Below are 27,499 nucleotides of genomic sequence, written 5' to 3'. Positions count from 1 at the left end.
TCAGGATGACAATTCCAAAGATTCATGGCCCTCTAACAGAAAAAGATTTGGCTCATTTTTATGTTTAAAATTGGTGACCCGGCATTTTTAAAATCCCGGATTCTAGATTTTCCCATAAGGGAACATGCTCTCTGTCAGCCCTATCAAAATCCTTCAGAATTTTGTGTGTTTTAATCAAGTTACCAATAACTCTTTTGAAGTCGAGCATACACCGTACCCTGTCCATCCTACAATGACCTGTCCATTCCAGGTTATTAGTCGAGTAAACCTTCTTTGAACTGCCTTCTCCAAAGCATTTATATTTTTCCTTAATTACTGTACACATTACTCCATGAGGTCTGCTGAGTGCCCTATATAACTGAAGCATAAACTCTCTGCTTTTGTAGTCAATTCCTCTCAAAGTATATGACAGCATTCTGCTAGTTTTACTGATTAGTTGCTGTACTTGAGCAAGTTAAATTGTTTTCCACTGTTTACATTCTCTTGAACATTGCCTGAAAACCCTCTGTGATGATAACTGTTGGTCAATGACCATTATCACTGACTAACCTCCCAATTTCTCATATCATTTAAAAGCTACAGTAACACATACAAATAGCCAGCATAATTGCAAGGTCATCCAACCTGCTGCAATCTTTCATGGCAACCAATTAACATTTCAATGTTTTATGGCTATTCCTCAGGCTTAATCTATGTGGCCATTGTACATCACTATGAAACCTGATGTTGCCCTATTTAACTTTGATGCAGAACTATTTCTGGGTAGTTATCAAAAGCAGAAGCCTGACAACCTCTTCCCAGAGCAGTGTAGACTAGACCACGGTCATGAGGCCAAGCAGAGCACTATTACCCTGACAGAGAGGAATTAACTTCTTTTTCCATGTCTCACTCCTGCACATACAGAGCAGTTACAAAAGGAAATATTATTCCCCATATCTATAGCACGAAACACTTACCACTGACTCCATATCTTGCAGTGTAATTGGCTTCTGAAGCATCATCTTATACAATGGTCTGATGAAAAACCCTGCATAAATGAAAAACAAAAAGCCAAATCAATTTCTGCAAGCGTACATAATTGCCTAATAAGGAAGACAGATGAACTCGGCATGGTTAGGAACATGGGACTGGGATATCATAGCAATTTCAGAAACTCGGCTCAGGGATGGACAGGACTGGCAGCTTAATGTTCCAGGATACAAATGCCACAGGAAGGAATGAAAGGAAGGCAATAGAGGACGGGTGTGTGGTGTTTTTGAAAAGGGATAGCATTACAGCTGTACTGATGGAGAATATTCCCGGAAATACATCCAGGGAAATTATTTTGGTTGAACTGAGAAATCAGAAAGGGACCTTATTATTATAGACCCCCTAGTGGAGGAAAATTGAGAAACAAATTTGTAAGGAGATCTCAGTTATCTGTAAGAATCTGAATGTAGGTTTGCTCGCTGAGCTGGAATGTTCATTTTCAGACGTTTTGGCATCATACTAGGTAACATTTTCAGTGAGCCTCTGGACGAAGCACTATTGATGATTCCTGCTTTCTATTTAAATGTTTGGGTTTCTTTGGATTGGTGATGTCATTTCCTATTCCTTTTCTCAGGGGGTGATAAATGGGGTCCAAGTCAATGTGTTTGTTGATAGGGTTCAGGTTGGAATGCCATGCTTCTAGGAATTCTCGTGTGGGTCTCTGTTTGGCTGGTCTTAGGATAGATGTGTTGTCCCAGTCGAAGTGGTGTCCTTCCTTATCTATATGTAAGGATACTAGTGAGAGGGGGTCATGTCGTTTTGTGGCTAATTGATGTTCATGTACCCTGATGGCTAGTTTTCTGCCTGTTTGTTTAATGTAGTGTTTGTTACAGTTCTTGCATGGTATTTTGTATCAGCTGCATCAGAACATTATTTCAATGAACCACCACACACTGCAGAGGAAAATCACCTATACAGTGTATTCAAAAAGAATGGGTACCAAATGAACTCAGTTTGCTGATTTCACAACAAACTCAAACAAGCAGACAAAATGCGCCCAGAAACCCTAGCCACTCTCCCCTACATCAAAGACCTCTTGGAAATGACTGCCAGACTCAGACCCTTTGGCATGATTGGTAGCTCACAAACCCACCAACACACTAAAACAGCAGGTAATGAACTTAAAAGACCCTATACAGGCAACAAGCAAAACTAATGTCATTTACAAAATACCTTCAAGGACTGTAACAAACACTACATTGGACAAACAGGCAGAAAATTCACCATCAGGGTACATGAACATCAACTAGCCACAAAATGACATGACCCACTCTCACTAGTATCCCTCCACATAGATAAGCAAGGACACCACTTCGACTGGGACAACACATCCCTCACAGGACGAGCCAAACAAAGACACGCATGAGAATTCCTAGAAGCATGGCATTCCAACCTGAACTCTATCAACAAACACATTGACTTGGACCCCATTTACCACCCAGTGAGATAAAGAATAGGAAATGACATCACCACAGTAAATGACATCACCAACCCAAAGAAACCCAAACATATAAATAGAAAGCAGGAATCATCAGCACTGTTTCGTCTGGAGGCCCACTGAAGATGATGTTACCTAGTATGGTGACGAAACGTCTGAAAACGAACCTTACAGTTCAGCGAGCAAACCCATATCCAGAAACTCAACCTGAGCTACAAATCCTCTCAAAACACGCTATCTGTAAGAATAATAGGGTGGTTATGGGAGGGGATTTTAACTTTTCAAACATTGATTGGGACTGCCATGGTGTTAAGGGTTTAGATGGAGGGGAATTTGTTAAGTGTATACAAGAAAATTTTCTGATTCAATATGTGGATGTACCTGCTAGAGAAGGTGCAAAATTTGACCTACTCTTGGTTAATGAGGCAAGGCAGATGTCAGTGGGGGAGCACTTTGGGGCCAGTGACTATAATTCTATTAGTTTTAAAATAGTGATGGAAAAGGATAGACCAGATCTAAAAGCTGACATTCTAAATTGGAGGAAGGCTAATTTTGATGGTATTAGGCAAGAACTTTCAAAGGCTGACTGGGGGCAGGTGTTTGCAGGTAAAGAAACGGCTGGAAAATGGGAAGCCTTCAGAAATGAGATAATGTGAGTTCAGAGACAGTATACTCCTGTTAGGGTGAAAGGAAAGACTGGTGGGTATAGGGAATGCTGGATGACTAAAGAAATTGAGGATTTGGTTAAGAACAAGAAGGAAGTATCTGTCAGGTAGAGACAAGATAGATTGAATTAATTCTTAGAAGATTATAAAGGTAGTAGGAGTATGTGGGAAATCAGGAGGGCAAAAAGAGGTCATGAGATAGCTTTGGCAAACAGAGTTAAGGAGAATCCAAAGGGTTTTTATAAATACATTAAGGACAAAAGGGTAACTTGGGAGAGAATAGGGCCCCTCAAAGATCAGCAAGGCAGCCTTTGTGTGGAGCCACAGGAGATGGGAGAGATATTACACAAGTATTTTGCATCAGTGTTTACTGTGGAAAAGGACATGGAAGATATAGAATGTAGGGAAATAGATGGTGACATCTTGAAAAGTGTCCATATTACAAAGGAGGAAGTGCTGGATGTCTTGAAACGCATGAAAGTGGATAAATCCCCAGCACCTGATCAGGTGTACCCTAGGACTCTGTGGGAAGCTAGGCAAGTGATTGCTGGGCCTCTTGCTGAGATATTTGTATCATTGATAGTCACAGGTGAGATGCCGGAAGAATGGAGGTTGGTTAACGTGGTGCCACTGTTTAAGAGGGGTGGTAAGGACAAGCCAAGGGAGCCTGACATCAGTGGTGGGCAAGTTGTAGGAGGGAATCGTGAGGGACAGGATGTACATATATTTGGAAAGGCAAGGACTGATTAGGGTTAGTCAACATGGCTTTGTATGTGGGAAATCATGTCTCACAAACTTGATTGAGTTTTTTGAAGTAACAAAGAGCATTGATGAAGACAGAGTGGTGGACATGATCTAGGTGGATTTCAGTAAGACATTCGACAAGGTTCCCCATGGGAGACTGGTTAGCAAGGTTAGATCTCATGGAATACAGGGAGAACTCGCCATTTGGATACAGAACTGGCTCAAAGGTAGAAGACAGAGGGTGGTGATGGAGGGTTGTTTATCAGATTGGAGGCCTGTGACCAGTGGAGTGGTCACAAGGTTCAGTGCTGGGTCCACTACTTTTAGTCATTTATATAAATGATTTGGATGTGAGCATAACAGGTATAGTTCGTAAGTTTGCGGATGACACCAAAATTGGAGGTATAGTGGGCAGTGAAGGTTACCTCAAATTACAACGGGAGTTTGCTCAGATGGGCCAATGGGTGGCAGGTGGAGTTTAATTTAGGTAAATGTGAAGTGCTGCATTTTGGGAAAGCAAATCTTAGCAGAACTTATACACTTAATGGTAAGGTCTTAGGGAGCGTTGCTGAACAAAGAGACCTTGGAGTGCAGGTTCATAGCTCCTTGAAAGTGAGTCGCAGCTAGATAGGATAGTGAAGGTGGCATTTGGTATGCTTTCCTTTATTGGTCAGAGTATGGAGTACATGAGTTGGGAGGTCATGTTATGGCTATACAGGATATTAGTTAGGCCACTATTGGATATTGCGCGCAATTCTGGTCTCCATCCTATTGGAAGGAAGGATGTTGTGAAACTTGAAAGGGTTCAGAAAAGATTTATAAGGATGTCGCCAGGGAAGGAAGAGGTTGAATAGGCTGGGAGCTGTTTTCCCAGAGCGTCGGAGGCTGAGGGGTGATCTCATTGAGGTTTATAAAATCATGAGGGGCATGGATAGGATAAATAGATAAGGAGTTTCCCTGGGGTGGTGGAGTCCAGAACTAGAGGGCACAGATTTAGGGTGAGAGGGGAAAGATATAAGAGACCTAAGGGGTAACTTTTTCACGCAGAGGGTGGTACGTGTATGGAATGTGCTGCCAGAGGACATAGTGGAGGTTGGTACAATTACAGCATTTAAAAAGCATCTGGATGGGTATATGAATAGGAAGGGAGAGGAGGGATATGGGGTAGGTGCTGGCAGGTAGGACTAGATTGGGTCTGGATATCCAGTTGGCATGGACGAGTTGGACCGAAGGGTCTGTTTCTGTGCTGTACATCTGAGACCCTATGGATGCCAGCACCAGCAAACCACGCTGACTGAAATATTTAGAATAAGTTTTCTGTCCTATTTATAAAGCACACAATTTCTAAAAGAACATTCCCCAGGCACCAATAATTGCACAAGTCTGTACTATCAATGCAATCTATGTACCTACCATCTAATAATTTTCCATGGTAAACGGCCATTCCAGCTACACGGCCTATGAACTTGAAGTAAGATAAATGCTCCTCATTGCAGAGTCCAGAGTTTGGATTTATCTGTAAGGTGTAATTGTCCCTAAAGGAAAGAGGACATTGGATTGGGTTAGGTGATTAGAGTACTGTAACCTCACAGGTTATAATAATAATGGAAAAGCATAGAATCTAATCAAAAATCGTATTGAAGGAAGATTTGCATTAACACTGAACCTTTACAAATAGCATTGGTTTCGGCAATCATCTTCGTTAGCTCTACATTAACTGTTTCATTGTGAGACTACAAACCTCATTATATACTGAAGAGACAATGCAATTATGCAACGAGATATTCATAAGGAAGTGCTCAAAATTCCAGTACTTTAAAGTTAAGGGTTTCTGACAAATACTTACGTGGCAGAATATTCAAACAATCCATAATAAGGATTGAACATCTCCTTAGAGAGGAGAAAAAACCATTCCCTGGCAACACCACCATAATCCAATCCTTTTTCAGAATCAAACTCAATCCACAGTCTGGCTTTAAGGAATTCCACTCTCTTCACAGACATTATTTTTCTGTAGGAATCTTCTAAGATTGCATTACGACGTAGCTTCATTTCAAATCGATTTGGACCATCTGACTGCAAAAGAAACACCATTCAGGGTGAGGGGCTTATTAACGGATTCAATGATGGTCTGATTTTGTAGATACACGTACTGCCAGAAAATTGAATTTCTGTAATATATGAAACTTTAAATTTAAAAATGTGCACTCTACATTCAAATAATGCCATTTATGCCACTCCGTTTATCTCATTACAATTTGTACCAAAGTTTAATTATTGAAATACAGGCACCAATTTTTGCAGTTAATTTGTGAGCAGCAACAACCCACAAACAAGTAACTAGGTATTTTCTTTCAACGATCTTGTTTTAATAAGTAGTATTGATTAGAACACAATAATGGGTTTACAGTTGCTCAAACAGGTAAATGGGGACTCGCTTTAAAGTCTCACCCAACAAAGGCATGTGGAGCCATTCTATATAAAGTTTGTGCGAAGATTTGTAGCTCGGGTGCTCGTTGTTGTGGTTCTGTTCGCCGAGCTAGAAGTTTTTGTTGCAAACGTTTCGTCCCCTGGCTAGGCGACATCATCAGTGCTTGGGAGACTCCTGCGAAGCGCTTCTTTGATGTTTCCTCCGGTGTTTATAGTGGTCTGTCCCTGCCGCTTCCGGTTGTCAGTATAGATTCTGCCATTCTATAGTGCAGGTCTATCTACTGTCTTTTACACATGTATAACATGAACAGCAGAAGAATACCTGGACAGCGTAGTCAAGAAGAACGGGTACCCAATAAACACAGTCTGCCTATTATAGAGTCACAGAGATGTAAAGCGTGGAAACAGACCCCTCGATCCAACCCGTCCATGCCAACAAACCCAAACAAGTAGACACAACATGCCCAGAAACTCTAACCACACAACTGTACATCAAAGGCATCTCAGAGATGACTACCAGACTACTCCAACCTCCTTGGCACTATGGTAGCTCACAAACCTACCAACACACTGATACAGCTACTGATGAACCTTAAGGACCCTATACCAACAACCAGTAAAACGAATGTCATTTACAAAATACCATGCAAGGACTGTAACAAACACTAGATTGGTTAGACAGGCAGAAAACTAGCCACCAGGATACACAAACACCAACTAGCCACCAAAAGACATGACCCACTATCACTAGAATCCTTACACACAGACGAAGGAGGACATCACTTCGACTGGGACAACATCCATCCTAGGACAGGCTAAACAGAGACACGCACGGGAATTCCTAGAGGCCTGACATTTAAACTGGAACTCCATCAATAAACACCTTAATGTGAACCCCATTTATTAACCTCTGAGAAAAAGAACCGGAAATGATATCACCTTAAGAAAGCAAGACAAAAGCTTTGTAAAGACCAATTCAGTTTAAAATAAAACTCTCCTCTGTGATTTTTAAAAACAATCTCTTCAGTGGTTATAAATAATCTCTTTTCTACATGTATAATTTTATACAAAAAAAAAGTGCCACCCATGGATCGGTCGCTCAGTGGTTAGCACTGCTGCCTCACAGCACCAGGGTTCCCAGATTCAATTCCAGCCTCAGGCGACTGTCTATGTGGAGTATGCACATCCTACCTGTGTCTGCATGGGTTTCCTCCGGGTGCTCCGGTTTCCTCCCACAGTCCAAAGATGTGCAGGTTAGGTGAATTGACCATGCTAAATTGCCCATAGTGTTAGGTGCATTAGTCAGAGGGAAATGAGTCTGGGTGGGTTACTCTTCAGAGAGTCAGTGTGGACTTGTTGGGCCAAAGGGCCTGTTTCCACACTGTAGGGAATCTAATCTAATCTAATGTATAGGCCTCTCAAAAAGTTCTGTTAACGGAATTCAGTTTGAAAAAAAAAAGTTTTTTTTTCGCTTTTTCTCTATAAAAGAACTAAACATGAATCAAAATAAAAATGTTATATTACCGAAATGTAACAATTGTAAGAAATATAGAGGTAAATCTAGAAATAAGCCTGAATCTCAGAAGCAACTGCAAGATCCACGCTACTCTCACTCCACCATTCTTTCTTTTGTAGTGCATGAGTGAATCACATGGATGTCTACATCAATTGATGGTGGTCACATGGTTGCCATAAGATTAGTTTTCCATTCCAAACCTCCTCTTTTTACTTAATTCAAATTTCACCATGTATCATGAACATAGTCAGAAGCTCTGGAAGTTTAGTTTAAAGACATTACGACTAAGCTACTGGCTTTTAATAAAAATAATAAACCTCTTGATAGTGACTCCCTAACATTCCAGCCTTCATGGGTAGGAGCAGGAAAGCACAGATATTTCTAAAGTATTTCTGTATTCTTTGCCAGCATCAATGAAAATGAAATATCTGAAGCTACATAGAAAATACTCACAGGCTTCCTCAGCTTTTTCCTGAAATAATCATACTTCTGTTTGTAATCTCTTGAGTAAGGCACAGCCTAGAAAACAGGATCAAATCCAGCATGTTACAGACTTGTGGATAAACATTTAAATCAGTGTCAACTGAATTTAACTGTCTATTGATTTACATGAACTAAAAATAGGTTACCTCTATTCAAGAAAGGAAGGAGACAGAAAGTAGGTAACTACAGAACTGTCAGGCCAACTGCTGTCACAGGAAAAAGGCTAGCATCTATTATTAAGGAGATTATAGCATGGCACCTAATATCTTAATAAAACTGGGCAGAGTCAACATGTTTTTTTGTAAGGGAAATCATGTTTGACTAATTTATTAGAGTTCTTTAATGAATAAAACAAAGTTTGTCGATATAATGTAAATTGATTCCAAAAAGCATTTGATAATATTGCACATTCAAGATTACTCCAGAAGACCTCATGGTTTAGAATGCAACATTCTTGTCATACATTGAGGATTGATTGACAACAGCGGATGATAGGAATAAATGGGTAATTTTCAGGTTGTATATATAAATAAAATGACTTAGATGGATGTACAGTTGCTAAATTGAATGATTCAGTCTACTTTCCAAGGATGAGAGGATGCAAAGAGTCTACTGTGGGATGTAGATAGCTTAAGGGAGAGTGGGAGAAAAAATTGTCAGATTGGTATGTAATATTGAAAAATGTGAAATAGTCCACCTTAGCAGGAAGAATAGAAAAGCAGTATATTATTTAATGTACAAAGACTGCATAACTCTGATGTACAGAGGGCTCTGACATCCTAGTACATGTACGACAAAATGTTAGTACACAGATGTAGCATATGGTTAGCAAGACAAATGGAATGTTGTTTAAGCAGTGTCTGCTGACAACCACAACTGTGCACGTGGCTAATCTGAAAGTGCGCGATTCCAAACCCACTACATCATTGTAGAAAATCATATAGACATTAAACACAAACACTACCCTGCATATGCACAGTGAAGAAAACAATTTTGAAACAAGCTTCAACAGGGGGACTGAGGACATGGGGCCAGAGGAAGGTACATGTTGGGGAGTGAAGACTTGGCGGGGGCATCTCCCACTTCTGCGCAAATTGAAGTGATGCACAGTGCACATGCGATGGTGCCAGCAAATGCAGCCTATTGGTCATTGAGAGGGGAATAGAATAAAAATGTTGGGCGGTTTTTCTACAACTGTAGTGTACTGATGGAATTGCATCTTCAGTACTGCATGCAGATTTGGTCTTCTTTCACTTGAGAAAGGGTGTTACTGCAATTGAAGTTCAGGGAAGATTCCTGCAATGTTGGGATGGTGGGGGGAGGGGGGTTATCTTGGCTCAGGAAATGTTGGACCTGTAACCACTGAAGTTTAAAAGAATGAATAGTGAACTTAATGGAACATAAAAGATCACCAGGTGATTTGGCAGGATGAGAGGATGTAGGGAAAACTAGAACTCAGGGACACAGTTTAAAAATGAGTCCACTTAAAGCGAAGTTTCAGGTTTTATTTTCTCTCTAAGAGGCCATTAGTTTGCAAAATTCTTTGCCTAGAGATCTGTGGAGGCAGGGTCATCATGTTATTTAGGCTCAGTTACGTATTTATTGATTTACAAATCAGTTAAAGAACAAAAGGATTGGACAGGAAGATGAAGTTGAGGTCACAATCAGATCATCCTTGATCTTATCCAATGGCAGAGCAGGTTCAAGAGGCCAAATACCTCCTCCCACTCCTAATTTGCATGTTCATAATTAGGTGGCCTAGAAATACAGGTACCTGCAAATTCCAATGCAGAGGAGTTTACATATTGAAATATAATGTAAAATTCTAAATTCATATATTTTGTTTTACATACAGGTCCAGTGATGGCTACATTCTGTAAACGAGGATCCTCCCACTGGGTAACTTTAGAATCTGTAAGAAACAATTTTAAATTTAATTTCCCTTTACTCATGTGACTAAAACTTCATAGATTGAAAACAACGGTCAGTTTAAAATATTCAGATTTAAAACTGGTACTACTTTAAGAACAATAATATTTCAGAACCGTAATAAATGTCATACTCACTATGGTCGATGTAGAAAATTCTACCGTCTGAGTGAATTCTCTCCTCCCAGCCAGGCTGTAGTAAAACATAATTTTTAAAATGTGAATTACAGGAAAAGTTCATCAAATGAAACAGAATATTAATAGTGATAATTATCCTTTATATTTCTGAAATTGTTTGATCTTTTTAAAAAGAAATAAAGATGAATGTGTAAATCAGGGGAGAATGAGGGACAGCAACAGAGTAAAAGGACTAGTTGACTTACAGGAAGTGGCCCAAGGTCTGAAGGATCTAAAGATGGCCGATGCCTCATATGAACTGGAATTTTTAATCTTGGGTCCTCCTGGTTACAAATGTGAAGGAGAAAAGTTAATTAACAAGAAATAAATATTCCACTGAATTAGCCAATATAGGAAAAAGCTAATTCATTCTGCGTGTAATGAATGCTATTAAATCAATGTAAAGAATTCTTTTTTTTTAAAACCTACTATCATGCAAATCTTTAATTAATGGATACTTGCTAGATTAACAGTGGGTGTCAGTCAAACTCATACATACTGCTGCACTTCAAAAAGAACGATTGAAGTGAAGGAACAAATTAATTGCAGATGCTGGAATCTGTACTGAAAACAAAAATTGCTGGAGATCACAGAGAGTCAGGCAACATCCATGGAGAGAAAGCAAGCTAACGTTTTGAGTCCAGTCCACATCAGCTCTGATAAAGAGTCATTTAAACATGGACTGCTTCAGTATCTGAGAAGTAGCAAATGGTGCTGAACATTGTGTAATCATTAGCAAACATTCCGACTTCTGATCTTGTGTTGGAGAGGAGGTCATTGATGAAACAGCTGAAGATGGTTGGGCCTAGTACACCACCCTGAGGAACTCCTACAGAGATATCCTGGAGCTAACATGAGTGACCTCAAATAACCTAGACCAACATTCTATGTGTCAGGTATAACACCAACCAGCAGAGAGTTTGCCCCTGATTCCTTGTTTGTTTGGACTCCTTGATGCCACACTGGGTCGAATGCAACCTTGACGTCAAGGACTGTCATTCTCACATTCATCTCTGGAATTCAGCTCCTTTGTCCATGCTTGAACAAAGGCTGTAATGAGGTCAGGAGCGGAGTGGCCTTGGTGGATCCCAAACTGGGAGTCAATGAGCAGGCTATTGTTGAGCAGGTGCTGCTTGACAGCATTGTTGATAACACCTTCCCTCTTTTTACTGATGATCAAGAATAGATTGACGGGGCAGTAATTAGCCGGGTCAGATTTGTCCTGTTATTTGTGTACAGGGTGTACCTGGGCAATTTTCCACATGGTTGGGTGGATGTGTTGCAACTGTCAGCTGATCTCAGCCAACGCAGTAGTTGGGAAGCTATAAATTTATCTCAGTTGCCTCAACTTGTCCATCTACTCAAGTTGTAGAAACAAGAATTGAAGTTTGTGATAACACCTATCCTGACTTGGAACACATTAATAAAATACCATATCTTTATTGAATTCAATACAATTAAAATTATTCAAAACAATTGATTTCAATGTACTAGAATATGCACATTAATACTCATTACCAATAATGCTCATCACCTTAGCAGAAAAGAATTACTAATCGGCCTTTACCCAAAGCAACCAGCATGGAGTTAGGGATGGGTTGAACTTACCCATGTTGTCGTTTTGGTGTTGTGATCAATGAAGAAATGTCTACCATTGCTTGCATGTCGGACTTCCCAGCCTGGGGGGAGAAAGCCCAAATCATATTTCCTTTGTTGGCCTGGGGAATTTTGTGGAGAATCTTGAGGAGATGCTGTCGGAGGAAGATACGCTGTGGGACTCCGACAGGGTTTTGGTTGTACTGCCTCACTAGTGGTCTGTGCCCAAAAATAAAATAGCCATATATAAATAATTCCCATTCATAAAATATTAATATGGAATTGTAACAACTTATTTCAATATAAACCACTGAATTATTTTGTAATATAGAAAAGTAAAATGCACAAAGGAAAAGGAAGAGTTACTCAGGCACTTATGCAAAAGAAGTGGATTGATGGAAGTGAAATGTCTCAAAGCTTTGTAACCCTTATATCTGTATTGATCATTTTCAACACTTGTCTGGAGAACATTTACCAGGTCTTTAATAAAAATCCAGAATATAAGACAGGAAAACAATACTCAGGCACAACAGTAACCATAACTAAGGAGGACTAGATCACAGACATAATGCGCTACTAATACAAGGTTAATGCGATTGTTGTGTTTTGGGACTGTGCCTTTAATTTAGGTAAGATGGTGGAATGAAGGAAATCATTGGTCGTTAAGATCAAAAGGGGCTCAGGTTATTTTGCCGGATAATCAGACCTGTAAACAAAGACCACGCAGCTGTGTTGATGGCAGGTCGACTACTGGTCATCAGGTCAAGTTTTGTAAAGGGTTATACTTTATAATGTTTATTCAGTTCCAAGATAGGATGGAATTGGAGGTGGTCAAGAGGATATCTAATTAGCAGCTCTACCGGATGCAACCCCATTTGATTCACATAACAATGGAGATATGTTTTTAGATTGTAGCATTATGCTGTACGTTTTTCTAACGATCTCCCTGATGGTTCCTGTTGGAAACTCGTGCTCTGATTGAGATGACCAAGATCATGGAGTTTTAAATGAAGCTGCAAGGTTCACCTAGCTTTGGCTACAGGGAAGGGTTCCCAGCAAAACATAAAGTGGAAATCTTGCCATAGAAATAGAGTTACCTCATTGAAAATGGAAAAGAGTTAAGAATCACTTTGGACTCTCTCCAGGAGAACAAAGTGCTCACACTAAGAGATGTATAGCCATGGTGCAGGGATGATCTTTCGATCTTTCAGAATGTTACATGAGGCAATCTTTTCTGTAGATTAAGTAACCACTGCCGATTGAAACAACATTTAGTCAAGGTTTCCATTAGATTGCTTGTTACCCAGAAGTCTTAAAACTTGAAATCTTGTTCTGCAATTCATTTAAAGTGGTCCCTGGGAATTTGAATATAAGGAAGTGTTGTTGATCTCTTTAAAGATTATAACAAACCTCAGAAGTAATGAAGGAAAATAAAGTAATTCATATAAAAAGGGAATGGATTGAGAAACAAACAAGATTAGTGAGGCCAAGGTGGGTGAGGAAAGGAGTGCAAGATTCAGCATGCATGTAATGTTCTACCATGGTCTGACATTCGGTGCACATACAGCTGCAGTACACAACTACATAAATCAAAGTGGAATGAAAGAGAAGTGGTCCATTAGAACTGGCATTTTAGAACAATTTATTACACAAGTTTTTATAATAAGTCAAACCTTAACGCAGACCTCGATAAAATGCACCATGTTTACAGTCAATGTAAATGTACCAAAACACTTTTGCAAGTCTTGTCTGATCAGTAGGTCAAGTCCTTGTTGGCAATCATTTGCATGGAACAGCTTAGTAGCTCTTTCTTTGGACCAATGACCCAAAGGTTACAAGTTCAATTCTTTTCCCTCCAAGTTGTGAATTTGAATTCAATTAATCTATGGCATAGCATTAGAGAAACAAACCTGGTCTGCATGGGATTCAAGTCGGCACACCTAGTTGTCTCATGCTGCCCCTGAAATGGCTTAATAAGTTTTTACAGTCATTTTCAAACATCAGTCCACCACTGTGTGTTCAAGACAATGGGCAAGAAATGTGACCTTTTCAAAATCAGCCTCTTCCTAGGAATGAACATTTAGAGCCATTTCCTGATTATTAAAACCACGTACTTTGTGGTGATATGACCAAAACCTAATGTATCATTTAAAAACAATACCTTTTGTCTCTTATTCAATGAAACAGTTCCATATTCTTTATAGCCTCTTCTCCAAAATTGTGAGCAATGCACGTGCTTGAATATATGATAGGGGTTTGAAGAACAGACAGTTCTAACCGAGCTCTCTTCCAATTGATTACATGACAACATCACTCAGGATGCAATGAAAAATAGTCCACATCACGAGCCCAGTAATTCTGACAGGAGAACAGCAAATCTGAATCTCAGTTTCACAAATTCTTGGCTGGATCATTTTCACAGAAAAAAAATAGAATGGCAAAACAATCAATCTATTATTTCTGGTTGCACTAGGGGAAAGGGGCAGCAGTAGAGAAAGAGGAGATGGCTGGAGGGAGGCAAGGAATTTTGGAAGCTAAACCCTAAAACCAGGATACAGCATCTGATTAAAGGACTGTACTGACAGCAATAATACTAAAGATTGTGACTCAGATTGGGATACTTGCTGACGGGATGTGCAAACATTAAATGTCAAAATAGCTGCTACTGTTTCAAATTTACTAACAGAAAGCCAATATTTTTATTCAGCTAACAACTGATCTATCATTTAGCAAACAGAATATGTAATCATCATGACTGCCAAGCTTTCTTAACTGCATCATCTTAATAAAATGACGACTACGTTGGCCCCTCAGGAGTATAAAACATTCACATAAGGGCTGTTATGGTATAATGGTCTTGCTCCTATCTGAGCCTGGAGACCACCGGTTTCAAGTCCACCCGCTCTAGTGGTGTGTAATGATATTCCTGAATCGGTTGACTATAAAATACCTAAAACATTCACATACACTAAATATCCATCATACAACTTGCCTGCATAACAGGTCGCGTCCAACTGGTGGTTCGGTTATTGTGGTTGACATAATAAGCTCTTCCCTTGTCATCCTTCTTTAGTTCCCAGCCAGGAGGCAATCCTGTTGAAGTGGGTAAAATCTAATGTGGGCAAAAGACAAAGTTACCATTGTAAACAAAGCCCAACAACACAAAGGAATCACCAAGTGGTAAGAAGTTTGATTTGCTTTTATGCTTTAATAGATCAGGACTTCACCTGATGAGGAAGCAGCGCTCTGAAACCTTGTGATTCCAAATAAACCCTGTTGGACAATAACCTGGTGTCATCTGACTTCTGATTTTAAAAGATTAAGATTCTGTTTGTGAACAGGATTCATTTTACAAAGAATTCAATTGGGTTTCTAAATGTGAACATCAACAATAAAGCTTCATAAGGGAGCTATGTCATAGCTTCTACATGGTACAACGTTGACTTCTTATATGTGAAGAACCCCATGAAGGACATTGGGAAGTTTTACAATGTTATGGCACCAGATAAAATCAAGTTGCTTTAAACCAACTTTATATGTGATTTTTGAGGAGATTTGTAGCTCAAGTTGAAGTTCTAGATGTAGGTTTGCTTGCTGAGCTGGAAGGTTCATTTTCAGATGTTTTGTCACCATACTAGGTAACATGTTCACTGAGCCTTCAGATGAAGCACTGGTGATGTAGCCCACATTCTATTTATGTGTTTGGGTATTCTTGGGCTGGTGGTGTCATTTCCTGTGCTGACATCATTTCCTATTGTGAGGTCATCTCCTGTTCTTTTTCTCAGAGGGTGGTAAATGGGACCAAGTCAACGTGTTTGTTGACAGAGTTCCGGTTGGAATGCTATGCTTCTAGAAATTCTCGTGCTTGTCTCTGTTTGGCTTGTCCTAGGATGGATGTATTGTCCCAGTCGAAATGTTGTCCTTACTCATCTGTATGTAAGGATACTAGTGAGAGTGACTCATGGTCTTTTTGTGGCCATTCACCAACCCAAAGAAACCCAACCATATAAATTGAAAGTCGGTTACACCACCAGTGCTTCGTCCAGAGGCTCACTGAAGATGTTACCAAGTATGGTGACGAAACATCTGAAAACAAACCTTCCAGCTCAGTGGGCAAACCTACATCTAGAACTTCAACTTGAGAACTTGAGAACTTCACTGCATTATATGTTTATACTGTCAAATTCACTGCAGTGCTCATGAGGTAGTCAATGTTTGACTGGAACTTGGCTTGTTCTTTGAAAGCCACTTCTCTACAGCTTCTGTTAAGCTTTTGAGAAAGTTATGTGCATAGATTATGAAAATGTTTTCATTTAAAATGGAGTAGTGTTTTTAAAGTGGACACAGTGTAACAAATAGGAATACTATCTATTAATTGCTTTATGGCCAGGAAACATTAGAATCAAAATTTATATTTCAAGACACCTTTGGACTTCTGACTTGTACCAAGTTCAGCTGTTAAGATGAGTTCAACAAGCTTTACAGTCCTGGAAATTATCCAGTGCCAATAGCTAATTTAAGTGCTGTGAACATCAGTCTTCTGTCTGGATGTATCACGACCTGGTATGGCAACTGTACCATTCAAGATCGGAGACAGTTACAAAGAGTGGTGAACTCAGCCCGGACAATCACAAAGGCCAATCTCTCATCTAAAAATTCCATCTACCAGGCCCTATGTCAAGGAAAGACCGCCAGCATTATTAAAGATCCATCCCACCTTGGCAATGTTTTTCCACAACCTCGATCATCGGGAAGGAGGTACAGAAGCCTGAATACATGCACCAGCCGGTTTCAAACAGTTTCTATCCTACGGTTGTTAGAATACTGAATGGACTCACAAACTCTTAACATTTGCCTGTACATGTGTTTTTGTATTTGCTGCTGTTTACCTATTATTTACTTATCTATGCTACTTAACTATGTCATTGCTCACAAGACAAAGCTTTTCACTGTGCCTTGGTACACATGACATTAAATTAAATTTAATTCATTGAGAATGGTAACTAGTGCTTACCACAAATCTGACTATTTTTCTGCTAATACTGAAGGAAATTAAAGAGAAGATGGAATCATGGGTAAGTCTTGTCCAAATAATATTGACAATGCTAATCAGTGGCATTTGTCTACATTACTGCAACTTTAGTGAATAGAATTTAATTTGAAACGTAGTGAAACCATTACTGTTAGAGCAAAAGACAGGAAAAGAAAATGTGGGCAGCATGGCTCTTGAATTCATCAAGAATGATGGCGAGAAACTGATGAGGATGACTCCAGGCAGCACAGTATGCTGAAGGAATCGCTCTTTGTTTCTCTTTTCAAGAAAGAGAATATTCAAGTAAATGCTAAGTAGCTGCACATAATAGATATGCTTAAGTAAGAGAAAGGACAAAACTCACAACCGGCAGCACTGGCTGTTCTTCCATAGTAGTTTGTGAACTTCCCCGTCTACTGGAATGACTCTTAAAGTAAAAGAGACTAGATAAATTATCAAAATAATTTGCACAGAGATAGAATATTTTACAAACAACATTAGTCAATGCAACTGAATACTGGAAAGAGAAATAGATGGCAATGTACCAAGCTGGAATGATTTTCCATAGTCAGAAGCCAAAATAATACATTAATACCAAATCATTTTGATTCAATCTACGGTCGGTTCAATATGGAACAATGTTGGAGTATGCTATATATTTACTTCAAAGTTTTAAATATTTTGTTGGCATATACAAACCATACATCAAGACTGGCCTGGCTGAGGACTGCTCAAATCCAACAAGTAGATATGCAGCATTCATTTAATGTGAACTCTAGCTTTGTACAGGAAGACTCTGGGAAGTTTCACACAAGGGATCCAAGCACACAAAGTTTTTAAATTATGGAAAGACTGAAGCCAAACATACAGTTAGCTGACATTCTACTCACTGAGCAGGAGCTGCGACGATCTGTAACTGTGCACCCAGATGCCTGAAAACGCCGACTAAGTTCCTCTGCGAGCTGATTTTGCAAGTCAAAACCTGCATTCTGTCCCGTAGGTGTGTGGGGAGGTGGGGGTGACTGAGGGTTGCAGTTCCCAAACACAGTTTCATCGTCAGTTATAATTTCCCAGCTCTGCTAAAAGCGAAGAATTTTTTGAGATTTTGCATTTTTTAAAAATAACACCAATTTTTCATTTCAGTTCACTTTTAAACCCACCGCTCATCTGCGGATTTTCTTTGAAGTGAAAAGCATTGAAACTCACATCTGGAGAATCTCTGTTGCTTTCAGAAGTTTCTGTTTCTTCTGATATCTGTCTCCGTGTACTATATACACGCTGTGCCTCCAGCTGGATGTTATTTCGACAACGATTTATGTCTGATGCAGTGTCCCTGTAAGGAAATTAGAGATAACTTTTCAAACATCATGATCATATTTCTCGAACAAGTATTGCAAGGACGCATCTCATTGATTAGCAAATCTTTCACAGATTTGGGATTTAATCACTCCCAACAAAATCATAAAATGTGACCTTTCAATTAGAAGTGATACTCGAGTTTCTTGAATCACTAGACAGAGATTCAACATAGGCTGAAAGGTGTCAGTCTGTTGGTTGTAAAGGGTCACAGTAAATGAGTTAAAACATATTGCAAAGTACTCCCTTCAGTGGACAGTGTTGGCAGTTCAGCTGCTTTTATATTGCTGTTTGCGTTGCCAGGTTACTGGCATCTTGCTGCAAGCAGCAAATAGCTGTGTGTTTATTGGGGCCAGCCACTAGGTGGATCCGGCAAAAGACAGCTCTTTGAGAATCTGACAACATCATGTCAGGGCAATAATCGATGAAGTAAACATTGCTCATTAGGCTCTGCTAGCGCCATCAAAGCATTATAACCTCACAGCAACATGGACCCCTGATGGTTCATATTGCAAATGAAATCTCCACTCCAAATCCCATATCTATTATAGACTACAGAATTTTTTTTTTTAATCCAGAGCAACAGAATAAAAAAAGGCAACTCAAATATTCTACAATACACGGTAGCTCCCTAAGACTTTACAACTCAGTCACCAATATTTTAAAATACTCAACTGACCACCTTCCCTTATTCTAATCAATAGTCTAGTGCATCATGAAAAATGCCATTTTGTTAGTATTTAGCATAAATAAATAAATTTTAATGCATCACCAAGCTTATTCATGTACCAGTGGAGATTCTCCCTCTTCTGAATGTGGCTTCACTAAATCAGTATCTTCCCTCTGGCACGCATTCTAAAAATAGTTCATTCACAGCAATGCAAACTTTTACTATTTTTCCTTCTTATTTCCACTTCATTTGTAAAACTGAGTCATGAGTGGGAGTCAAATGAAAAGTTTATCATGAATTATTAGATGCTATTAGCATTAAACAATAAATATATTTTGCACTTTACATTTCAAGGTCAACAGAAACCAAATGTTACCTTTTCCAAATAGCATTCTTTTAATCATCTCTAAGCTGACCCAGTTTCCATGACAGCACAATGTGCAGGGCAGTTGTCTCACTGTACACGTTCAGTTCTACACCATAGAGGCCAATCTAGCAGCTATTTTTGGAAACCGTTAACTTCCTGCAAGTGAAAACAGTGCAATGTCGAAGGGCTGCAAAGCAGGATTACTTCTCAGACTGCACTTCCTTCATTATGGCACTATCAGAGTACCTTGAAGGTCTGAGGTTACCATGAAAAACTGTCCTTCTCAACCTCTCCCCTCGCCTGAGGTGTGATGACCCTCAGGTTAAACCACTACAGTTGTCTCTCTCTAATGAGAGCGCAGCCCCATAATCCTCTGGGAGTATGGTGACTTGTTGTCAATGCACCCACCTTCATAAACACAGAAAAGTCCCGTAGACTTACTGAGAACTTGGTCGAATCCACTGCGTTGTTCTGGTTTCGTGGTTGACAAAGTAAGTTCTTCCCAGATTATCCTGCTTCTCTTCCCACCCACTGGGTAATGCTGGGGGAGGTTGGCTATGGACAGTCACACTCTGTTGGTCCAGAAGTTCCCAGCCAGGCTGTAGAAAAAATAAATTTAAATGTGGAAAATGAAGCGTATTGTAACATTTCCAAGTTTTCAAAAAGAAATTCAGTAATTTTTCATTCAGAATACAAATTAAAATTAGTAAATATCCTGAGAAATTTAGGATCTATTTGTCTTGTCACATAAGAATGTACAGTTTACAAGATATAAGAAGTAACATGATTGTAGAATCCCAACAGTGTGGAAGTAGGTCTTTTAGCTCATTGAATCCACACTAACCCACCCAACAGCATCACAGCCAGACACACTCCCTGTCCTACCTCTGTATTCCCCATGGCTAATCCATATAACCTGCACATCCCTGGGCACTTTGGGCAATTTTAGCATGGCCAATCCACCTGATCTATACATCCTTTGGATCATAGGAGGAAACCGGTGTACCTAGAGCAAACCCACGCTGACACAAAGAGAACATGCGAACTCCACACAGACCATTACCAGAGGTTGGAACTGAACCTGTGCCCCTGGCGCCATGAGGCAGCAGTGCTAATCACTGACCCACCATGCCATTCGATCTATAAATAAGAAGCTACTGTTGATTATAATCCTAAAAACTGAAGTATGAAAGAACATAAAGGTTATTTAATTTGTTTGCTTAAGACCAAAGTACATTTAGTCTATTCCTTTGAATACATTCTCCATTTTTACAAGTTAGTGTTTTTTGTGTCCATTTAATGCCCAGTAGAAGGTAGTAAAATAAGTTCCTCTGCACAGCAAGGGTGTTGAGTCATATTGCAGTTGAACTTCAAAAGAATCTCAAATATCAAGAGTCACTCGGGCTTGTTTCTGTATATTTTCCTTGAAGCTATCCTAAGTTTGCAAATACATGAAATGCCTGTTGGTTGAACTAGAAAATCTCGCCTTGTCTTTAGAAAGAAACTAAGACAGAAAATTTAAAATGAATGGGATGACAGGGAATTGGGAAGAAGAGAAGCAAAAGAGAACTTGCAATAAGAACCTTCAATTCTTCTGCTATTCATGTGAGACTTTCACTGCAAAACTTCATTCACAAACAGAAATGCAAAGAGCAACTCTTGAGCCAGTGCATACAGCCGGATGGAAAATGCATTTATTAGAGACAGATGGTTTGCAGTGATGCGCAAGCATAGCAAATGAAACCGTGGCATTCAACAAAATAAACTGGCGACTCCTCCCACCCCAGCAACACTTGCTCACGTTTTTGGGTGTATATGTGTGTTGAAAACACAAAGTAGAAATTAAAAACAACAATTTTAAAATATCGGCAGAAACTTAAATCGCCAGGCAATGCTTTTTTCACAATTCCATCAAAGTTGCCCGTCGGACAAAAATGATCAGCAAAATTCAGTTTGTTACATTTACCTCCAATTCATCAGTTTGCTCTGTGCTATCTTCTTCAGAAGCATTACTTTTTGGCAAATAGGTCATCTTTAATCGAAGGTGTCCTTTAACCCTAGACTTATGACTGCAGGAATTACAGAAAAAGCAGAAATTGATGATAATCAGGCAACTTTGGTCCAAAAACAGACAATTTTCAAATAGAAAGGACACAACAATTCCTGTCGTTCACTATTGTGTTTGTCTTCCAAAAAAAGCATGAGTTTATATAAGATTACTGCTACCACCATGCAGTCACCATAGTAACTCACTCATGAAATTAGCTATGGGAGGCTTCCTGACACCTAAGGGACCAGAACTCAACTGGAAGCTAACAATCAAGAAAGTAAATCAGATAAATGTCAACTTTCAAGTTTCACATTCCAGGTTGTTTAATTCAAGTCAGCTGCCAATTCTTTTAATGGCTTCAGCTGAAGGCTTCTCCTGACCCAGTGACGAGGTGGTTTCCGGTGGTCTGGAGTGGCCGTCTTTTCCCGCCTTGATGGTTCTTGGCCCAGTGAGGCAGTCTCCTGGCGTGGCGGTATCTTCCCCATTTGGAGGTCTTCGCCATGAGCTCCCGGGTGTTCTGGCAGCCCAGTGGCGGTCTCGTCCAGGAGTGGCGGTCTCGTCCAGGAGTGGAGGTCTTAGCCTGGCATGGCAGTTTTCTTTGGTGGAGGCTTTAGCCCAGTTTTCCAGTGGCCTGGCATGGTGCTTTCGTCCTGGTGGAGTGTTCTCGTCAGGGAATGACGGTCTCACCCCGGCTGCATGTTCCGATTATCCCATCATTTCTTAAATCGGCTTCCTCCTAGGAGCTGTTAAATGAACTGTGATGACCTTTTGTCTGAATTTTAATTTTTTATTATTATTACTTCTGTCATTAATATAGGTGCTATGGGTGGGGCAACGTATAAAACTTTGCATTGTATTTTTCATGTAAAAGTACACATGATAATAAGTTTCTATATAATTCAACATTTCAAACACGAAACTTTGCTTCTTTATCTAACTTCCTGATTTTAAATAATTAGATAATTCACTTTTTTTTTGCAAAGATAGGGCTTTGAGTCAAGATCAGGATTAGATCCTGTCTGTGTCTCAATGGATATGTTGCAATGCATTCTTCCGGTAAACTGTGGACAGGGATCATTTTCTCCCTTGCACTGATGGACAGTTATTTATTGGTTAAGCATCAAGTTGACAGACTATGGACCTGTTATACTGCATCTGTGGTAGCAATAGCGAGTGAATTTTTGCCACTGAATATGTTTTATTTAGGATTAACCTCAGGTAAACCAGTATTTCTTTAGATCAGCTTTCAGTTCGTTTAATAACACTGCCAGCAATACATCCGAAATACGAGCATGCTGAAAAATATACCAGCACCAACAGCAACAGCAACTTTTCAACGTCTTTATTAACCTTACTGCATGATTACTAATTCTGTATGACAGCTTGAACTGTGACAACTGAATCTTAGGCCAGCAGTGTCATCAGGTACAGTGCTATTGTGTTCACATTTTTTCCAGCAACTCGAACAAATCCAAATTAAGGTATCAAAGGTCGATCAACATTCATGCAATACTGATTATTTCCTGGAGAGAAGTTGGGCTGTGGTCTGCTGTTTATCAATGTTGAGCTGATTATTTTCAGTTACCTTCTCGGATGAAGGATGAAATCCTTGAATGTATATGGTCTCTCCTGGTTTGGATTTTCAGTCTGCAATTAAAAGGATACATATTAATTCTGATATATTTGCTTATATTTCAATTACATGTTTTACTCCAGTTCTTTTATCTTCTTTCCATCCACACACTAGTTTGGACATATTTTGTTTTGACCATTTATACAACTTTCTCCAAGCAAATCTGTCAAAGTGCACTGCAATGGACCAATTGAATGTAATTAAACCAAATGAAGCAGCCAATGGGCTGTATCTAATTGCAAAGTGCAGTAACTTAGACTTAGTGAAGACTAACAGGGCAAGGCACAGTCTAACTATATGGGAATCCTCAGGCACCTGCAATGTGTATACTTCCTGCTATTTTGGGAAAGCGGCCAACATAACGGCACTCTCTAACAGCACCAGGACATTGCTTGGCTGGTGGTGAGAAGGGCTCTGTCTGTGAGATCCTTTACACATGTCCGGACTCTGAGCCACCACATGCTGCCCGCAAAACGGCTGTAGAGGGGACGAAATTGTCACACACCTCCTTCTGGAATGTGCCTATGCAAACTAAGTCTGGAGAGAGATGCAGTAGTTTGTGTTGAGGCTCAACCTGAGCAGCTCTGTGACGCAGGACTCTGTACTCTATGATCTGTTTCCTGGGACGCACATCAAGACAAACATTGACCAACAATTTGGTGAAAGATGCTCTTGGTCTGCCCAAAACATGTTGGTTTTCCAGTTGAAAGAGTTGACCCTGACTGAGTGTTGCAGACTGGTACATTCCAAGGTCCAGGGTAACGTGCTGAGGAACGCACTAAAGCTTGGGGCAGCTGCTGCCAAGGCGCAGTGGGGGAGGATCTCTGTGTAAGGTCTTTCTACCAAAGCATAACGGGGTCACATTCAGTAATTGGCCCTTCCCGATGCCTCAGGTAAATGCCAAGAGTTTAATTGTAAATATAGAGAAAGCTGAACCCCAATGTTTGTTTTCTTCTCTAAGTAAAGACAGTATAGATCAGAACAATTTCATTAATTGTGTATCTACATAAAGATCTCGATGAATAAAGTAAATTTTGGCAATAAAAATGTGCAGCCAACATAATCAAAGACCCATCCCACTCAGTTATACTCTCCTCCATACTCATCTGACGGACAGAAGATGCAAAAGTTTGAAAAAACACAGTCATTCAGCACAGAAACAGATCCTTCAGTCCAACCAGTCTATGCTAACTATAATCCCAAACAGAACTAGTCCCATATCCCTCCAAACATTTTTTATTTATGTACTCATCCAAATGCCTTTTAAATGTTGTGGCTGTTGCCGCATCCACCACTTGCCCGTGGAAGTTCTGGGCTCTGACCTCAATCAGAGGTTTTCTCCCCATTCAGCAGAAAACCATCTTAAGCAATTGAGATACAACTTGAGTTTGACTGGATATGGAGTGTAAATGAAAAACCCACATGTGCTTGAGCTGCCTCCCCTGCCTCTGCTGGGATCCAGGAGGTTAAAAACTGGGCAGTCTCCAGAAAAATTTGGGAAGGGAGAAATAACAGGAGAAATGGGAGTGTGAAATGAAAACAATAGGGGGGGTGAGAAGAAAGGAGGGAAATAAAGGTCACTGCAAGAAAATGTGAAAACCTCGATATACTTCAAAATGTATCAATGGGATTTAATGACAAAATCTGTAAATTTATAGATTCACATCATACTTCCAAATGAAATTAGGATCCTTGGAATGAAAAATATTCTCAAATTACAATATTTCACCACATCTGTCTGCTAGAATTAAAACTCACCGGGATATGTTGAAGGGGAATATCCACCAAGCCCAGAAAATCATCCCTGGTCTATGAAAACAAAATCAAAAGAAAACGGGAGAAGGAAAAAAGAGAAATTAATCATTTGTTTTAAAATTATGAAAACTACTGTAACTTTCTACACTTGATTGCTTTTACTGTGTTATGGACTAGGCCAGACCACAAAAACATTATACAAGTCACTTCTAAAACATGATCACTTTGGCCTGAAGTCTCATCTGTTTACATATCAGCAAAAAGGTTCTGAATACCGTAATCTCCGTACCAAACCAGTCTAATCAGAACAGGGAGTGGTTTACAACCCCTCTGAATAAAACCAAGGACACAGTCTCCTTGAGAAAAAGGAACAGCTTTTAGTAAAAAGGGACCAGCTTTGTGACAACGCCCCCCCCCAAAAGAAAATCCATCCATATCAAAAGATGGCTTCCTTTTTAAAACACTTCAAAAACAAACTGATTAGTAGTCTAAAACACAGATATACACTATACTATTAACATGTAAACATACACAACCACATGTGAATTCAGGCCGTGGCACACCCAGCACCGAATGCCTCTGTATCTCATTCAAGCCTCGATAACGCATCGACAATCACATTTTCACGACCTGCCACATGTACAATTATAAAATTGAATGACTGCAACAATGAGCTCCATCTAAACACTCTGGCACTTTTGTCCTTAAATATTTCCACAAATGTCAATGGGTTATGATCAGTGTGTTTGATTGTCTCAGATGCATTGCTAGTAATATAAACACTAAAATGTTGTAATGCTAAGACCAAGTTTAAAGTCTCTTTCTCCATCACTGTTGTTGGTGAACATGTAAATTCCTGAAAAAATACCCGATGCAGGAGAACCACACTGACACCCACATCACTGGCATCGATAGCCACCTCGAAAGGCTTCGTGTAATCAGATGTGGCTAATACTGGGGCAGTGGTTGACACAATTTTTAGGTAACCTTTTGACAGTCTGCTGTCCACAAACTTCTTGCCCTTTTTTTTTTAGACAATTCGGTGAGTGGAGCAGCCACACTTCTAAAGTTTGGTAGAAACTTTCGATGAAATTTACTCAACCCCAGGAACTGTAGTAATGTTTTTTTTTGTCGATTGTGGGGGAAATTCCTCAATTACTTTCATTTGTGCATCCTGTGGGGCCATTTGTCCATGTCCAATAACAAGGCCCAGGAAGATGACTTGGGCTTTGGCAAATTCGCTTTTAACTAGGTTTACCACCAAGCCTGCCTTCCGAAGTCAATCGAACAACCCCTTCTCCTCTTGCTTTCCTTCTTTCTCATGATACACTCTGAGATTTCTTCCTGTCTGGAGTCCTTATCACGTCCTTCACCTCACTCAATTTCCTCTCAATTTGATAAGGTCCACTAACCTTGCTTTTAAAGGCTCACCTGCTACTGGAAGTAACACCAATACCTTGTCCCCAATTACAAAATTGCAAATTTGTGATTTCTTATCCGCTTCCTGTTTCATTGTGTACTGTGATACTTTTAAATGCTGTCTAGCCAACTCTCCAGCTATATTTAATCGTTCTCCAAAATTTGACACATAATCCAAATGGGTGGTCTTTAAATTCTGACTTATTAATTTCTCCTTAATCATTTTTAACAGTCCTCTTACTTAATGCCCAAAAATTAATTCACATGGGTTGAATTTGGTCAATTCATTCAGTGCATCTCTGATTGCAAAAAGTACAAATGGAATTCCCTTATCCCAATCATCAGCTCTCAACATGGTCTTTAATGTTTGATGCCATCTCTCTAGCGCTTCCTGTAGTTCTGGATGGTCCTCAGTAGATCTGAATTGCTTTATTCCCAAGTTATCCATAACCTCCTTGAATAGTTTAGATGTGAAGTTTGATCCTTGATCTGACTGGATCTCTATTGGTAGTACGTATCTAGTGAAATATTTAAGTAATTCTTCTACAACTCTTTTAGCTGTGATGTTGCATAATGGGATTGCTTCTGGAAATCTAGTCAACACTTCCATTATTGTTAATAAATACTTATTTCTACTTTTTGTTTGAGGTTGGGGACCTACGCAATCAATCGAGACTCTTGTGAAAGGTTGCACAAATGCTGGAATAGGTATTAAAAGGTGCAGGTTTTATTACTGCCTGTGGTTTTCCGATTAGCTGACATGTGTCATATCTGGCAAAATTCAACTACATCCTTGTGTAGTCCAGGCCAGTAAAAATGTCTTTGTATCTTAGCCTGTGTTTTCCTCACCCCTAAATGACCTCCAAGTGGTAGCTCATGTGCCACTTGCAGCACTTCCTTTCTATACTCTACTGGCAAAACAATTTGATGAACCTCTGCCCATTTCTCATTTGCTTGAATGTGTGATGGTCTCCATTTCCTCATTAAAACATCATTTGTTAAGTAATAACACATAGGAATGCATTCACACTCCTTCTCTATAAATGCCTTTTGATATAACTGTTTTAAGCTCTCATCTTTCTGTTGTAACTCAATAAGTATAGCAGAGCTAAAGATACTTGCATGTTTACCTAGTTGCTCCTGCTCTGTCCCACTTATCTGATCAAAAAGGTTTCTGATAAAGCTATCAGCCTTTTGATCTCTCCTGCTTC

The 27,499-nt window shown here is 39.7% G+C and overlaps 1 protein-coding gene across 3 annotated transcripts in view; it reads right to left on the bottom strand.

The window, feature by feature from the left end:
- nedd4a (NEDD4 E3 ubiquitin protein ligase a) overlaps positions 1-27,499 on the bottom strand; it is a 152,773-nt gene that overhangs the window by 17,640 nt on the left and 107,634 nt on the right. For 2 of the 3 annotated variants that reach the window (XM_043677486.2, XM_043677484.2), the window contains 16 exons: positions 24,873-24,923; positions 23,067-23,128; positions 21,398-21,500; positions 19,873-20,030; positions 18,245-18,371; positions 17,929-18,117; positions 17,403-17,465; positions 14,999-15,118; positions 12,019-12,225; positions 10,617-10,694; positions 10,372-10,426; positions 10,159-10,217; positions 8,276-8,341; positions 5,723-5,952; positions 5,290-5,411; positions 957-1,027 (listed from right to left, as the gene is read on the bottom strand). In XM_043677486.2, the coding sequence (XP_043533421.1) occupies positions 957-1,027; positions 5,290-5,411; positions 5,723-5,952; positions 8,276-8,341; positions 10,159-10,217; positions 10,372-10,426; positions 10,617-10,694; positions 12,019-12,225; positions 14,999-15,118; positions 17,403-17,465; positions 17,929-18,117; positions 18,245-18,371; positions 19,873-20,030; positions 21,398-21,500; positions 23,067-23,128; positions 24,873-24,923 (1,761 nt within the window). The remainder of the gene's footprint in view (positions 1-956; positions 1,028-5,289; positions 5,412-5,722; positions 5,953-8,275; positions 8,342-10,158; positions 10,218-10,371; positions 10,427-10,616; positions 10,695-12,018; positions 12,226-14,998; positions 15,119-17,402; positions 17,466-17,928; positions 18,118-18,244; positions 18,372-19,872; positions 20,031-21,397; positions 21,501-23,066; positions 23,129-24,872; positions 24,924-27,499) is intronic. The other variant, XM_043677487.2, reaches the window with a different exon arrangement.

Source organism: Chiloscyllium plagiosum, unplaced genomic scaffold (assembly GCF_037043375.1).
Source record: "Chiloscyllium plagiosum isolate Xiang-an unplaced genomic scaffold, Cpla_swu_hap1 HiC_scaffold_39, whole genome shotgun sequence".
Lineage (NCBI taxonomy): Eukaryota > Metazoa > Chordata > Chondrichthyes > Orectolobiformes > Hemiscylliidae > Chiloscyllium > Chiloscyllium plagiosum.
This window is presented reverse-complemented; position numbering and strand designations above follow the sequence as displayed.